Raw genomic sequence first — 15,620 nt, 5'->3', positions numbered from 1 at the left:
TGGTGGCACTATGGGGAGTACGGGACACATGCAGAGGTCACTCTCTTCCACACTGTCACTTGGGGCAGCAAAGCCACGGGCCGTAAGGGGCACTGAGCGAGGTAGGGGCTTCTGTGCTGCCTGCTGGGGCATCCCATGGCCACCACACCAGCCCCAGGGGCACTGGTCCCCGGGCAGCTGTACAGGCCGTGGTGCTGGGGGAGCCTTGTCCCCACCACAGCACCCTGCCTGGACCCTCCGACCCACAGCTTTAGTTGTGGAGGGCCCAGATACACTACGGGCACTCGGGGACAGCGGCCTCAGTGGTTTCACCTCCCTCTTAGGGGATGGAGTGGCTTTGGCACAGTGCTACTCTTTTGCATTCCTGGTGGTGCGACCTTGCTAAGCCTGGCTCAGAGCAGGGCTGTGTTGGGTTCCCTGCATTAACACGCCCCTGAGCTCTTCCCTCTCCAGATCCCAGGAGGAAACGTCCCTGAGGAAAGGCAGCACAGGAGCGGGCAGCACCCGCTGGCAGTGCCTGCCTGCCACGCTCCCAGGGTGACTGTCACCTCCGGGAAGCCCAGTCTGGGCAGCACTCTGAGGACCCTGTGGGTGAGACACTGGGAGGGGGAAAGCCAGCAGCCATGGAAACAGCATGTGGGCAGAGGCAGGGCTTGGGCAGTGACCAGGAGGGCAGCTGGAGGGCGGCTTTGGGAGGGCAGGTGAGGCCTGGCTGTTCTCTTCCTACAGCTCCACATCCCACCAAGCCTCTGCTCCGAGCTCTGGGCAACCACCCAAGGACAGAGAACAGCAAGGCACCAACTGGGATTGCAATGCCAGACAAGCTGCCAGTCCTAGCTGGGGATCGGATCCAAACCCCAGCCTGATACAATATACAGTTAATTACAAAATAAATCCCCTCCCTCCCTTTATAATAAAAAAAAGAGCAGCTGATTGGACATGCAACTTTCTGGCCCTACAAAATAAGGCACCAGAGCTTAAAAATGAAACTCCGATTGTCTTTGATATAAAAGGAATTCCTGCTTGTTGAAGGCAGTTGATGTCTGAGTGCATAACAGGGAGTGATCTTCACTAGCTCTGGGTTGGCCAGCCTCATGCCTGGGCCCCGGTGGCTTTCTGGATCAGGGGAATCTGTAGGAGGGGAGGAGAGAAGCTGTTAGGGGCAGACAGGGAGCGGGGCTGGGGAACGGGAGGCTCCTGAGGAGTCTGAAAGTTTTCGGGCAAGTCCCTGTGCCCTGGGAGCCGCAGGAACTGCCCGCGGCCATGCCCCGCTCACCTTTGTGAGATCCACGCCCGTGATGGCGCGCACGGAGGCGGGGATCTCGGCCAGCAGGCGGTTCACCTCGGCCGTGCTGCTGCTGCTCTCCCCGCTGAGAATCACGATCTCGTCCACTTTGGAGAGGGGGGCGGCCACCTTGGCAGCGATCTGGGGAAGCAGGGAAGGAGGGTGGGATGAGCAGAGCCAAGGAACTGCTCACCAGCCTGGTGGGCAAGGGCCCTACACCACGCACGGGACCTCACCGTGCTCCCAGGAGACCTGGCCCAGCCTGGGAACTCTCCACTACTGGCCCGGGGCAGGGGACAGCTGCTCCCTCCTCACCTCAGGCAGCGCATCCAGCACCAGAGCCAGCCGGGCGGCTTCTCCGTACTGCTTGAGAGCTTCAGCTTTCAGCTTCATCCTCTCGGCCTCCGCCATCCCGATGGCCTCAATGACAAACGCCTCCGCTTCGCCGAGCTGGCGGATCTTCTCCGCCTCCGCCTGGGCAATGAGCACTTGCTTCACTCTGCAAAGGGAAACCCAGCCCTGAAGCAGCCCAGATCCCTGCAGCACACCCACACTGCTTCCCTCCCTCCGCCAACCACGCGCCTGCCCCGCTGACAGACCCCCAGGCGGGGTCTCAGCACAGCTCCCACCTCGTCCCAGCCCAGGGTGCGGGGGGCTCAGGGCTGGCCAGGGGCTCACTCACTTCTCGCCCTCGGCGATCTGCTGGAGGCGGTAGCCCTCGGCCTCGGCCGGCCGCTTCACGGTGGCGATCAGCTCCTTCTCCATCCGGGCGACCTCCTTCTCCTCCACGTCGATCTGCTTCTTGCGCTGCACCACCTCGATTTCGATTTCCTCCTGGCGAATCTTCTGCTGCTCCCGGGCGCTCTGTAGCTCATAGGCCAGCTGGGCCTCCGCAGTCTGCACCCAGGAGAGATGAGAAGAGGGGTCTTGGCAACAGTCTCCTGGGCACAGATGTAAGGACCCTTGGCAGGCCCTGAAACTAGCCATGGCTCCTGCTCCCAAACTGCTCCCCAGGGGTGAAATCCCAATCCTCCAAGCTATACTGGCTGCCCTTCCCTTTGTGCTCTTTCACAGCACTTGAGCCCCACCAACCCCTTGTTAGCTTGGATGACCCTCCCCACCCTTTCCTCTCCTCCTAGTCCCACCTAACTGTTGCAAACAGGACAGGAATCCACTTCGAGGACTTCACACTGTGACACAGAACCCCAAGTTCTCCTAACACAGGCAGGAAGAAGCTGGCAAGTCCCTGAGCTACCAACACCATGATGAGCCAGCCAGGGACCAGCAGCAGGCTCCCAGCTACCTCTCACCTTAATGTTGACCTCCTCAGTGAAGGCAGCTTTCTGCAATTCAAAAGCCCGTTTGGAATCCGCTATTTTGGTATCTGCCATGAACTTGACATCCAGCATTTCTTTCTTGCACTCTGCCTCCTGCAGAGGGAAAACAGAGAGCAGAGCTCCAGGGCGTGCAGCTGGAGCAGGCCAGGCCAGGCTGGGGATGGCTGGCAGGTCTCTGGACTCACCCGGATGCCAGCGTCTCGCTCGGCCTCCGCCACGCCGATGTCTGCGTCCCTTCGGACGGCCGCCGTCTGGGTCTTCCCCAGGGAGCTCAGGTAATCCACTTTATCATAGACATCCTGGAGAGGGAAGGTAAGTCACAACCACTTCAAACGAGCAACTCCATCTTGCTCCCTTCCCGTTGAAGCTCAGAGGCAGTGCCTGTGCAGTTATGCCAGGGTCAGGAGGAGCCGTGTCAGCCAAACCGAAGCAGGCGTGCCGGGGGGAGGTGAGCACCCCGACATCTTCCTCCAGCTCCCTGGAGGCTGGGAGATCAGCGAGCTCCTTGCTGAGCCCCGTGCACAGAGACAGCCTGTCGCCCAGCTGCCTGCCTGCTGCCATGGAAACTCCTGAAGGGCTGGGGCAGGCTCTCAGCAGGAGCCTTGCAGCCACTGCAGCAGAGCAGCCTGGGCTGGGCTGTTGTGCTGCTCCTGCAGCTCTGCTGGGTGCCCCAGAGCAGTGTGCCCTGTGTCTGGGTGTACAGAGTTCCAGCATGGATGGTGCTGGATCATCTCATCCAACCCTCCCACTCCAGCAGGGTCAGCCACATCCAGGTGGGTTTGGAAGCTCTCCAGAGATGGAGACTCAACCTCTCTGGGCAGCCTGGGCCAGGACCTAGCACCCTGTACCTTGATGGTGAAGCTCAGGATCTCAATACCCATGCGACCCACATCAGGAGCTGCCACCTCCCGCACCAGCTTGGCAAACTGATCCCTGTCCTGGTAGATCTGCTCTACTGTCAGGGTACCTGCAGCAGGGAGGAAGGGGAAGCACTTTATTTGGAACAGGTAACACACAACAGCACGTGTCTAAGCCCAGCAACGTCCTTGTCCCTAATCTCTTCTGGTCTGGCCATGAGGGCGTAATCCTCAGTGTCACAACTGCAGCCACCACTCACACCTGTAACCCACAGGGACCCAGACATCTCTTACTGCAGGCCCCAAAAACCCGCTTATCACAACACCCAGCCACACAGCAGGAGCTGCTGCAGGGGACGAACAATCTAAGATGTCACCTCTGCAGACAGCAGAGGAAGCACCCTGTGGTGGCTGCCGTGGCAGCAGCAGCACTGCTGGGACAGCCAGAAGGGAAGGCAGAAAGCTCCTGGAGATGCCTGAGTGAGGCGAGCGTGAGCCCCTCCGCACCTAGGATGGAGCGCAGATGCCCCTCCAGCGTCTGAAGGACCACGTTCTTCACATCCTGCACGTTCTTCCCCAAGAACTGCTCACAGGCCACAGCCAGCAGCTCCTTCTCAGTCATTATCTTCACCTAGAGAGAGGAGACAAAAACCAAAGGGACTGAAGGCACCTGTCTGAAGAGGGACAGGCACACAACAGCAGCAGCAGCAGCACCACCATCACCAGGCCCCCTGTGCTACCAGTGCTCCAAGAGACTGTGCCTGGAGCAGACACCTCTCCAAGCCCTGGCTGCAGCTCAGTGTGGAGAGTGCTCCCTGCAGCCATTGATCCCACCTCAGTGGCCTGCAGGTGATGTGGGGACAGAGCCTGCCCCTGCAAGTCTCACCTGATGAAAACTCTACCTGGGAGCCTTGAACTACCAGTTAGAATCATAGAATTGTTTGGGTTGGAAGAGACCTTTAAGATCATCAGGTCCAACAGTTAACCCAGCACTGCCAGGTCCCCACTAACCCATGTCCCTCAGCACCACATCTCCATGGCTTGGAAACCCCTCCAGGGATGGGGACTCCACCACTGCCCTGGGCAGGCTGGGACAGCCCTGGACAAACCTTCTGGAGAAGAAATTTTTCCCAATATGCAACCTAAACCTCTCTTGCTTCAACTTGAGGCTGTTTCCTCTTGTCCTGTTGCTTGCTCCTTGGGAGAAAAGCCCAACCCTCACGTGGCTCCAACCTCCTTTCAGGGAATTTTGGAGAGTGAGAAGGTCTCCTCTGAGCCTCCTCTTCTCCAGTTTAGCCACTCCACCAACACCAGACTTGGGAGGAGAGACCTTTCTACCCTGGCCAAAAGCCATTTCAATACCTTTCTCTTCCTCCTCTTTCACTAAAATTAACATTTCTGACACAGGAAAGGCAGAAAACAAGGAAATGCCCAAGAGCAGCTTGGGAACAGGGGCTCCATTTGGTGGTCCCTGCAAGCAGAGATGAGATGAGGTGGCCCTACCACACTGGTTTGTCCTGCTCGTGGCTGGGAGCTCCCAGCCACCCTCTGTGGTGATCCCTGTGTGCCATGGCCAGGACCTGGTTGTCCGGCTCTGCACGGTCAGTTTGGAAAGGATCCCCAGAGATGGGATACAGCCACCCCAGTACCAGCTTCCCTCCTACCATCAGGGCCAGCTGCTTTTTAAAGACAAAGTGGGTTAAAATCCCTATGGGGTATGTTACACAGTGGAGATGTGTGCTCATGGAGCTCCACAGGACTCAGCACAACCCACCAAGGTGACAGCTCCTGGTGGCCAGGTCCAGGCTGAGGCAAAGCCTGGACACAGGGACGTCTCTGTGTCTGGCAGCACCAGAGAAGGAAGCAGAGCCATACCAGCCACAGAGCTCTGCTGGGACCTCTGGGTGCTGAGCAGGTCCCACAGCACCCTCTCATGGAGACGTCTGGGCTGGGCAGTGCCTCCTGTCCCACAGGATGCTGGCAGTACCCTGCTCTTGCCTCCCCCTGGCTGGACCTGGCTGTGATGGCAGCATGGTCCTGGCTCAGACACCTCTGAAGCTTCAGGTGCTGCACCAGAGCCCTCCAAGGTTACCAATGCACACTCTTGATGGATTCACAGCCTACAGACCTCACCCTGACACCTACAAGATGGATCTTCAGAGTTGAACTGCTGGCAAAAGCCACACAACTGTGTTTTGAGAAAGCCTGGTTTGATAGCCTGTGAATCCAAAACGATCCCCAAGCCCAAGCAAAAAGCAGCACCCAGGCCCAGCACTGCCAGAGAGCAGGACAGCTGGGACCAGCCACCACCTTCTAAGGGGGCTGGCCATGGCAGGCTGACCAAGACTCAGCTGCCACAACCCTACACCTGGCAATGTGAAGAAACACCAACCTGGGCTGAGCCTATTTCCTACCTTTGCTTCCCAGGCTGGGTCTCCCAGTCAAAATGCCAAACAGAACCTCAGGCAAGCGTGGCAATCCTCTTCTGCTTTCTCTGGGCTCCTTATGGGGTTAAGCCACCAAGATTTCTTGGCCCTGTGCCCCAGGAAAGCAGTGTGTGCTTTCTACACCAGGGGGAGTGGAGAGAGCTGCCTCTGGAGCTGCACCCGGAGGTGTGGGCCCTGTGCAAGGCTCATCTCACAGCAAACGGGAGGTTTTTGCAAATCCCAAAACCATCTAAGACTCTGCAGCAGTGTTTATGGTGAGCATCTGCCAGCAATTCCACCTCTCTAAACAATCCCCACCCTTTGGGAGCTGCAGAGCGGAGGGTCGGAGCCTGGAGTGGGATGCTGAGGAAGAGAGTCCCTGTGGTACCCAGGAGGAGCAAGGGAGGGTTCAGCCTTCCTGGGCAAAGCCAGCCAGCACCCTGCCTGCACTGGTGAGCCTGGGCAGCCTGAGTGAGCCTGGCTACCCACCCAGCACAGATCACAGCTCCTCTGGTTGGAAGAGATCACTGAGTCCAACCTGCACCAAAGGAAACAGAGTGGAGCAATCCACGCTCAGCTTGCTTCCAGTGTTTCAGGCAGGGTGCTGTGGCACTTGGGGCTTCTTCAAATGTCATTGGCATCAGAGAGCGAGTTCAGCTGGCAGAAAATCAGAGAGCCACCACAAAACCAGCTTGTCTGGAGGATCCATACTGCCCTGCCCAGCCCCAGCCAGCTGCAGTCACAGCGGAGACACTGTGATTAGCTTGAGGCTTAGGAAGATGGTATGGAAGGATATGGAGCAGTGTGGCCTAAGGCAGCAGCCTCCCAGCACACCCCAAGCACCCTGCCAGCACAGGAAGGTGGCTACTGGTGAGTGCTCCTTACATCCCTCTTCAAATGCAGAACAGCACCCTTATGCACATTAAGCACTTCTATTATTCTGGCAAACATTTTAAAAGGTGTTTCTCCAGTAAGAATTTGTCTTTTTCCCATTTTGTACAAGCCCTTAAAAGTGTTTGCCTCTGAAGTGCTTATGCAAAATGAAGGTAAACTCTGCCACACACATCCCCAGCTGTCTCAAGCCTGCTTTCTGCACAGTAATTCCTCACATCTCACAACCCTAAATCTTTAAAGTTAAGGGACAGTGAAAAAAATGAACAGTGAGAAGAGAGAATAACATGAATAAGATGAACTGGGAGATGCATTTTTAAACCAAGGCACTTGGTGATCAAGCCTCCTGCTACCACACATCACCCAGACTAGACCATTCTGCAGGCAATGGAAGGATGCCCTAAAATTAGGTCAAAAAGGGAATGCTGGCTTCAGAGAAACACCTTTGCCCAAGGAAAAGCCTACAGATTCATGAAATGCCTGTGAGGGGAGACATGGCTGCACACATTTTGCCAACCATGCAAAGACCACTGAGGTTCTGTGACATGTTAGCAGCTACAGGGATATAAAGAACTGAAAACAAAGACACTGGTTCTCACCATGACAGCCAGGATGAGCCCAGGAAGCTGGCTCCTGTGCTGCTGCTCCTCACAGAGCCCCACTCCCCAACAGCAGCAGGGGGATGGATTATCTGCTGTTGAGTCACAGCCATGCCCAGCCTCTCTGCCTTGTGCAACAACCCAGAAATTGCTCCTGGCTGAATCTGTATGGGCACTGACACACAGCCACAGCACACAGCTCCTCTGCAACGCCAGCTCAGGGCACCCCAACGAGCCCAGAGAGGAGTCTGCTGCTCTGGAAAGCACGGGGGGAAATCTCTCACGCGTCCGGTCTTACAAGGGCTGCAGCAGCCACGGTGCTCGTCCCTGGGGGAGCCTTCTGGTGCAGGTGGGGTTTTGGCCACACCACTGCATCTCAGCTTGGCTCCACTGCTCACCACAGGGAACGTGGCACTCACCCCTCCTGACCTTGGACACACATGCACTACCTGGATTTTATACACCCAGAATGAGCTGTCAGGAGTAATTTCCAATCAAAGCATCCAGCTGCCTATTTGGAGAGGCAAATTCTGTTGAAAACTACTAGCATATTCCTCCCAGCACCCTCCCCAACACAGGATCTGGCCATGAGGACACATGCTATACCAGGGCAGCAGACCTCAGAGTCTAAGAAATGCAGGTGTTTAAGTCACAGGCAGCAAGAGATGCTTTTCACATCTGAAGAGGGCTTCAGAGAACCAAAATTCAATTCAAGCCAGAAATATTACATAGAAATTTTAGTGCCTGGAGGGACCAAGATCTTTTTTTTAAGCTTTAAGTCACCATGAGGAATTACAAGGTCTATGTGTTAATAATAATAACAATAATAATCCAAAGCAATATGATGCTTGATGTCATCTCAAGAAGGAATGGCTCGGTCCCACAGGGTCCCACACAGCTCCAGGGGCACCGTGGTCCATCAGTGTTTCAGACAGATCAAGTCACCCCCACACACTTCATTTGCCACATGGACAAATGAGACACCAGAATAAGCAGAATGATTTTTGGGGAGAGGAGGAGAGGTCACAACCCCCTTCACGACATGGGACATGCTGTAGTGTGTTTGAACCAGGGAGGACAGTGTGATTTCATACAAGAATGTGTCTCGGAGCAGTTGGCTTCTGTTCCTGGACAACAGTAACCTCTTAAGGGGGAACACCAGATGGAAGTTAGAGACATGCATTCCTGAAATGATGTTTTGGAGTTACTGTACCTGTGCCACACCAGTGACAGTTAAAGCTACCCCCTCCGCCGTCTCTACGTCCTCACACCTGGGCTGTAACGTCATTATCTCTAGGGAAATCCTGCCAAAAAACGTAAAATATTTGCACGTTTCCAGGTAACACAGACTCAGCTCTTCCCTCTGCATCTCCTGCCCCGGGGGACCTGTTGCACTCATCCCAGGTAATGTCAGACAGGCGCAGGATGCTGTCCAGGGACTGAGACAGACGAGACAGATGAGTCACCTTGGCCAAGAAACAGATTTTCAGACAACGCTGAAATGCCAATTATCAACAGAGAAAGGCTGGGAGCCAGACTGAAATGACACCGTGACCCTTTCCCTTCTGCTGGGCTAGTGAGGTGGCCAGAAGCTGGCAGCTTTGGGAGCCCCAAGGGCCCTCCACCAGAGGCTGGCTGTGCCGGGGCTGCAGGGGCTCCCGCTGGCTGCTGTCACTGGTTTAAAAGCACAGCACAGACCCGGGGTGCTCCTGCCTGCCCACACTGCCACCCTGCAGCTTGGCAAAGCCTGCTGCTGATGCTGCAAGAAGCAGCCCTGCTTCCACCCTCACCAGGTCAGCATTCACACAGACCTCCCCTCGGACCTGCTTCACCTCTCCCTCTATTTTTACCATCATCCCATGACCCAAGGGCAGATAGAAGTGAGTCTCCAGCTCTTTAGGGCCATGCCTGGACAGCATCAGGCACCCAAGAGCAGATCCTGCAGCTCTAGAGCTTTCTTGGTCACCCAAGGTAGGCTTGAGGTACTTGGACCAGACCCAGCAATCTGCAGGTGATGATTTGGTAAAACAAGAGACATGCTTGGCCGTGGCAGGTTCTGCTTCAGGAAGCAAAGCCTGGCTCCTGTGTCAGCCACCACAAGCTGGGAAGGCTCTGGGAGACAGGACAGGGAGCCAGGGGCAGAGCTTGTGTCAGTGAACGTTAGGTCAAACATCTGAACCATGAAGGGCCGACCAGGCTGCCGTGTGCCTGCTGAGTCGCTCGAGGATTGGCTGGAAGGGCCAAAAAGTATCTCTGCAAGTTCATGCCTGCCTTGGCCACCATCCTAATTAAACTGGCACTCAGACTGGGAGCTGATAACACAGATCCTGCTGTCCAGGTCGTGCACAGGCCTTTTGTGCCATATGCATTCAGAGCTTTAATCAGCTAGTGCAGGGCTTTAGCCTTCTGAAGATCTAATCTATACTTTGAATTTAATTTCAGTACTGTGCTGCTTCTTAGCCAGCAAGTCACAGGGATGTTTGGTAATTACTGTTACACCACGTCATCACTACTCACAGCACAAACACTGGTCCTGTATGTCACAAACCAGCCGAGGTCTCTCTGCTGTACTTTCACATGACAACATCCCAAAAGGGCACTGTCTCCATATGGAGGAACAAGGACCAAGTGGAAACGCATTCCCAAAACAGCAAAGCCAAGTACAGCTGCAATTCCCCTGCAGTTTTACAGGTTTCTGAAACAGCACAAAACCTGCCTTCCCACCTGCCCCACAGCCTCTGCAGAACCCGACCTGCCCTGCTCGTGGCCCCACACAAAAGCAGAGGCCCTTCTGCTCTCCACCCAGCATGGAACGGAAACTGCTGTCAGGGAAAGGGTTACAGCTGGAGGAAGTGGCTGCAGCGTTATCAGGAGCTGGTAGAGCAATGTTGAATTTGGAATTTGCCAAGAACGCATCTGTCTGCATTACCTATAAACTGTGGAGTGTGCCCCAGGGCAAGTGCTGAAGAGGAAGAAGAGGAGGGTATTGAAATTTCAGCTGTCCCATTAGAAAACCGTTAGTTTTTATGTTATCCTGCTGCTGCTGCTGCTGTTGCTGCTTGCTCAAACCAGAGGGACAACGTTAGACACAGTGTTAGGAAGCTGGTGGATTATTACCTGTGCAACCCCCGTTACGTACAGTGGGACCCCCTCCGACGTCTCAATATTCTCACAGCGACAGAGGATGGTCATAACCTCCAAAGACAGTCTGAGCAGCAAGGAATAAGGGTAGGACAGCAAATATACAAAGCAGTTATCAGAGAGTAAGACACTCATTGCAAAGGACAGACGAGACTTCTGGGTTTCAGCTTCTCCCTGTTCTGTTTTGCCTTTCTCCTGTTGCCTGTAAGCCTGGGCCAGGGCAGCTTCCCCCTGGTCATGGCCAGAGTTTAGAGCACCCAGCTGCTTCTTTTACCAGGGATAAACAGGCTGGGGGCTGCTAAGTCACTGCAGGTGGAACTGAACCATGTACCCCACCCAGACTGCCATCCTTGAGTCCGCTGCAATTCTCTGTTGGAGTAATGGCCACTCACAAAAAACTCTATTTTTTTGGTATTCATTTCAATGCTTCTATGCCAATGTTTAAAAGGGGTCAGAAAAATCAAAATGTCAGGGCCCTGGCTACCTACCCCTGGCTAAGGCATTGATGAGAGAAGGTGCTTCCAAGGGCTGTCCTGAGAAGCTGACTAACACCATTTGGTTCCCCCAGAGGCATGTAAGATCACGCTGCTTCTCTCACTGCTTTTATTTCTGACCCCTAAACAGGGACAGGTTTGGGTTTTTTTTTTGTTCCCAGTCCTCAAGGTTGCAGCAGGATAAGGGCCCAGGGCCCTGCCAGCTCTAACTGTTCCCTTTGTTCCCAGGTTAGTGCTACCTGGCAGGATGCCGCTGACAGCAGCACAATTGCTGCTCTCTTGCTTTCAGCACTGGCAGTTCCAGAAAAGATGTCCTAATTTCAGAAAAAGAAATCTGCCTCACTCTTCAAGTTAATGAAGTAGGCTCCATCTGTGGCACTGCTTATGGTATTTGGCAAAGGCTCTGGTCTCAAAAGGAGGATTAAGCCCCATATCCCAGGGAGTGAACCAAGGGTATAGATTTTAAAGATCTGTTTGGGTGCTGCTTGGGTGCCATTTGCTAAATAATGCAGAGACCTCTGTCATATGACAGCTCATTCCTGGCAAGCAGTTCTTGGCCCTGGACTCAGCCTTCGCTTAACTTAATAAGTCAGTCTCCTGAAGACATCTGTTATCTCCTCCACATGGCAGGTCAAGGTCCTGTGCCGTCCTCTGCACTTCTCACACAACAAGGAGAAGAAGCAGAAACCATTTGTTCAAATCAGCAGTTGTCCCAACGAGATGCTTCAAAAAAATTTGGGAATGAGGTTTATCTGGATCAATGAAGTTCTCAAGCATTAAGCCCACGAGCTGGGTCTTCCCATCCCCTCCCACCTCCTGCGAGCATCGCTGGAGAGCCTGAGCTGAAGCAGTGGGTGTTAGCTGAGATCTCTTCCTGCAGCCAGAGCAGTACGGAAGGCTCTCACAGAAATCCCCAGTACCAGCCAGCTGGGAGAAGACCCGAGAGCTGTGGGGAGTCAGTTGCCAGCAGCAGGCAGGACCCCTTCGAAGAAGGCAAAGCGACCTGACCCCCGTGTGAAGAGCAGCTTTGGCAGTGTGTCATCTGCAGAGCGAGGGCAGCCACGTGCTCCCTTTGTCTGCTGGTGGCAACACGTGAAAAGAGGTGGCAAGATCAGGCAGCGAGGGCTAGCTACAACCTCTGGCCACCACTCAGTGCAAAAACCCAAAAGTCACGTCTTTATCCTTTTCCCCTGTTATTTTTCACACAGCCGGAGGAAAACTGTGTTGGTGAGCATGAGGGAGGTGTTAGGAGAGTGACATTCCCCCAGAGCCTAAAGACAAAGAGCTACGTCAGCAGGACAGCAGCACTATCACAGCATATTAGTTCAGAGACCAGCATGGTAGAAAGCAGCAAGCAAAATCCACAGCTGAGGAAAGGGAGAGAAAGGAAATCCTGTGGTTTTAAACAGGAAGGCAGTCTGCTCCCGTGGTGACAGCGTCAGCAGATCTTTAGAAAAGAGACTTGAGGAGCAGGAGATGGCACTGGCCCATGACGTGCCACCTGTTTTTGGTACTGGGTAAGAGTTTGGGCCATCCTGGGCAGAACTTGGCTCCTCTTGTGAAGCCGTGGATGAGCCAGCCTGGTGGGCTGCCCAGCACCTCTGTGAGAGCCTCGTGGCTGCAGAGCAGAGCAGGGCTCTTGCCTTCTCCACTGGCAGGGGAACAAACAGCCTGACCGGCCAGGCTGTGACCCTCTCTAAGCTTTGTGGGGTTTATGTAAACTAAAAAAAATAAAATAAAAAAAAATCCCATCTGATTGCGTTGGGTTTGTGGAGAGGTGTGGACAGAGAGGTCATCTGAAAATTACTCCAGCTGAAAGCATGGGATTTCTATTGTGTTTTGTCTCTTGCACTGTGATACCCAGCTGTCCCCACACAAAGAGCCAGCACGGAGCTCCCCCACCCTGCCGTTTTCTTTCACCCGTCAGCACCTCCTGTCAGGCAAACCTGAAACGATGGGGTGAGCTCCTGCAGGGCCCTGCCCAACCTCAGGGCCCACCACTCAAGGCAGAGGGCGTGCAGGAGCGGTGTGGCTGCGAGTTCCCCCGTTCCCAGGCACCCTGTGGGGCACACACTGCTCCTGTGCTGCACACGCAGCCCTCCCTCGGGGCACTGGCAGCAGCCCGGGGCGATGCTCATCCAGGGCTCCACGGGCAGTGCCCAGCCCCGTGTTCCTAAAGACACTGCTGACAGCCCCACTGGGATGGCTTTGCCTAACTCCTACCCCGAACCCACCAGTCCCGGGGGTCTCCTTACCTTTGGGTGTCAGTGATGCACCACCAGGCCCAGGCCCAGCCTCCATACACGTACTGCTTTACGTCAGAGCCGCAGCAGCCACCTGCAGCACAGCAGAAAGCACAGGGATGGAGGAATGACACAGAGAAACGTTTGGGTTGGAAAAGACCTTTCAGATCATCAAGCCCAACCATTAATCCAGCACTGCAAGGTCTCCACTGACCCGTGTCCCTCACACCACATCTCCACAGCCTGGAAACCCCTCCAGGGATGGGGACTCCACCACTGCCCTGGGCAGCCTGGCACAGCCCTGGACAGGAGAAGACATTTTTCCTAATATCCAACCTAAACCTTCCCTGGTGCAACTTAAGGCCTTTTCCTCTTGTCCTCTTCCTTGTTCCTTCAGAGAACAGCCCAACCACCACCTGTCTCCAACCTCACAGAGAGTGAGAAGGCTCCTGAGCCTCCTTTTCTCCAGGCTCAACAACATATACTTATGATCCTCTCAGCCAGGGAAAAACCTTCACCCAGACTGAGTCATGAGCAGAATAGCTTCACAACATGGCTGCCCAGCTTCTGGGTGCTGAGGAAAAGGTATCACAGGTTCTCCCAGCCACTTGGAGCAGGGGAAGCCACCCTTACAGCAACCAGAGCTACCAAGCCAAGCATGACCCAGAAGAACACAGACGTGCTTGCAGTGTCTGATAACTAATGAACACAGAAGACACTTTCCAAAATCCACAGCAGCCCTGGAACACTCTTTGGCTGGGCACCAGGAAATGCTCTTCCTCACCTCCACAGGCTTCACCTTTTCCCAAGGCAACCTTTTTTTAGAATTGTCTTACAAAACTGGAAAATAGTATTTGTAATAAGTCAGTATGATGAACAATTACACATAGGAAGCAATCCCATTTCAAACCAGGAATTTATTGCAGTTCTGTTAAGCAGCCTAAGCACTTTCAGCAACCAGAATCATTCTAAGTACGTGCTTCAGTATCTTTAACCATGATGCACCAGCTCTGCTATGGAAAGCCATGTAAGAAATCCACCTCCTTTCCCTCACACATGCTGCAAACCACCCTTAAACCCACCAAAAAGTTTGTGGGTCAGCCTTGCTGGAGGAAAGAACCCCTGAGCATCCAAAACCACCTCCTAGTTCTGTCTTGTGCAAGTACTCCAGTGCTTGAGGCTTTGATGGCCCTTCACAGAGCTGGCTGTGTCCAGCGTTTGGGCAGCCTTCAGAACTCCTCTGATACATTCAAGATTTGATGCTAGTGAAGTCAGAAGATTCTGTTTGGATTTTTGTACCTTTGGCTCAAGGAATAAGATGCCTGCTGCCTTTCAAGGGGGCACCCAGCCAGTGCCCAGCGCTAGGTTCCAGGCCTGGCAAGGGAGAAGCTGTGCAGCTCCCCCGCCTGGAGCGGGGCTGCGAGCTCCTGCCTGTCAGGCAGGTCAGGCCAGCAGCCCCTCCCTCCTCCCTCAGCCACAACCACGCTCTTACAGGAGCCCCAGGGGGCCTCAGCACGGCAAGGGCTGGACCCACAGACAGCTTCATCCCCACGGGACGTATCTACACGGGCAAGACAGAGCCAGGGCAGAGGAAAACACAGGGCACACAGGGAGAACAGCGTGGCAGGACTGTTGCAAGAGGGGAAAGGGAGAACTGTGAAGCCAGCAGACAGCAGCCACAGAAGGTGGAAGCCACAGCCACTTCCACAGAGATGACAAGTATTAAGTTTGAGGCAACAGGTCAAAATGAAGACACAAAGGGAGCACACATCCAGGCCAGCGTGCTGGCAGGAGCCTCTGCACTGCAGGAGGGGACTTGTTCCTCACCAGTCTCCTCCTCTTCTCCATCCTCAACCAGCTAAAGATGCCACCTGCTTCACTGGCTCCCACGCAGTGGTTGATAAACCAGCAGGTTGGCCCCATCTACAATTCTTCACCCTTTGATTTCAGCACGAGGCAAACACAAACGGGAGATGGATTTACACATTCTTTCAGGTCTCCCAGGCTCCACAGCCTAGAGAAATACTCTCCCATCACCTCTGAGACCACCTCTGGGTTGCTTCTTCCTGGAGCTGGAAGATGATTTCAGCCACAAGTAGTTACAGAAACTGATGATACAATATCCTGCAGCATATTGACCACAATACCTTTTAATGTTTCATGGAGGACGTCAGTCCAGTTAGCTCAGCCTTTTAGCCAGGCCCTTGTTTTCCAAGAACAGGAAGGGAGGTGTTTCTGGCAGTCGGCAAAAGCAGCTCCACATGGAAACGTGTTCTATTTCACAGGGTCTATGTGGTCTTTACTGAACTTCTGTTAACTGTTGCACAATAATGTTCTGAGAGAACTC

The 15,620-nt window shown here is 54.3% G+C and overlaps 1 protein-coding gene across 1 annotated transcript; it reads right to left on the bottom strand.

Moving 5' to 3' along the window:
• Window positions 1–977: 977 nt before the first annotated feature.
• On the bottom strand, window positions 978–13,370 carry FLOT2 (flotillin 2). Its single transcript, XM_008941452.1, has 8 exons — window positions 13,286–13,370; window positions 3,471–3,589; window positions 2,808–2,921; window positions 2,596–2,715; window positions 1,968–2,182; window positions 1,601–1,784; window positions 1,277–1,426; window positions 978–1,131 (listed from the first exon to the last, which is right to left on the bottom strand). Exons 1-8 carry the CDS (start codon window positions 13,329–13,331, stop codon window positions 1,093–1,095), a joined length of 987 nt encoding a protein of 328 aa, XP_008939700.1. The 5' UTR covers window positions 13,332–13,370; the 3' UTR covers window positions 978–1,092.
• Between the last annotated feature and the right edge of the window lie 2,250 nt (window positions 13,371–15,620).

The sequence above is a fragment of the Merops nubicus genome, unplaced genomic scaffold (assembly GCF_000691845.1).
Source record: "Merops nubicus isolate BGI_N331 unplaced genomic scaffold, ASM69184v1 scaffold30175, whole genome shotgun sequence".
NCBI classification, from domain to species: domain Eukaryota; kingdom Metazoa; phylum Chordata; class Aves; order Coraciiformes; family Meropidae; genus Merops; species Merops nubicus.
Note: the sequence above shows the minus strand (reverse complement) of the source record. Positions and strands in the feature narration are given on the sequence as shown.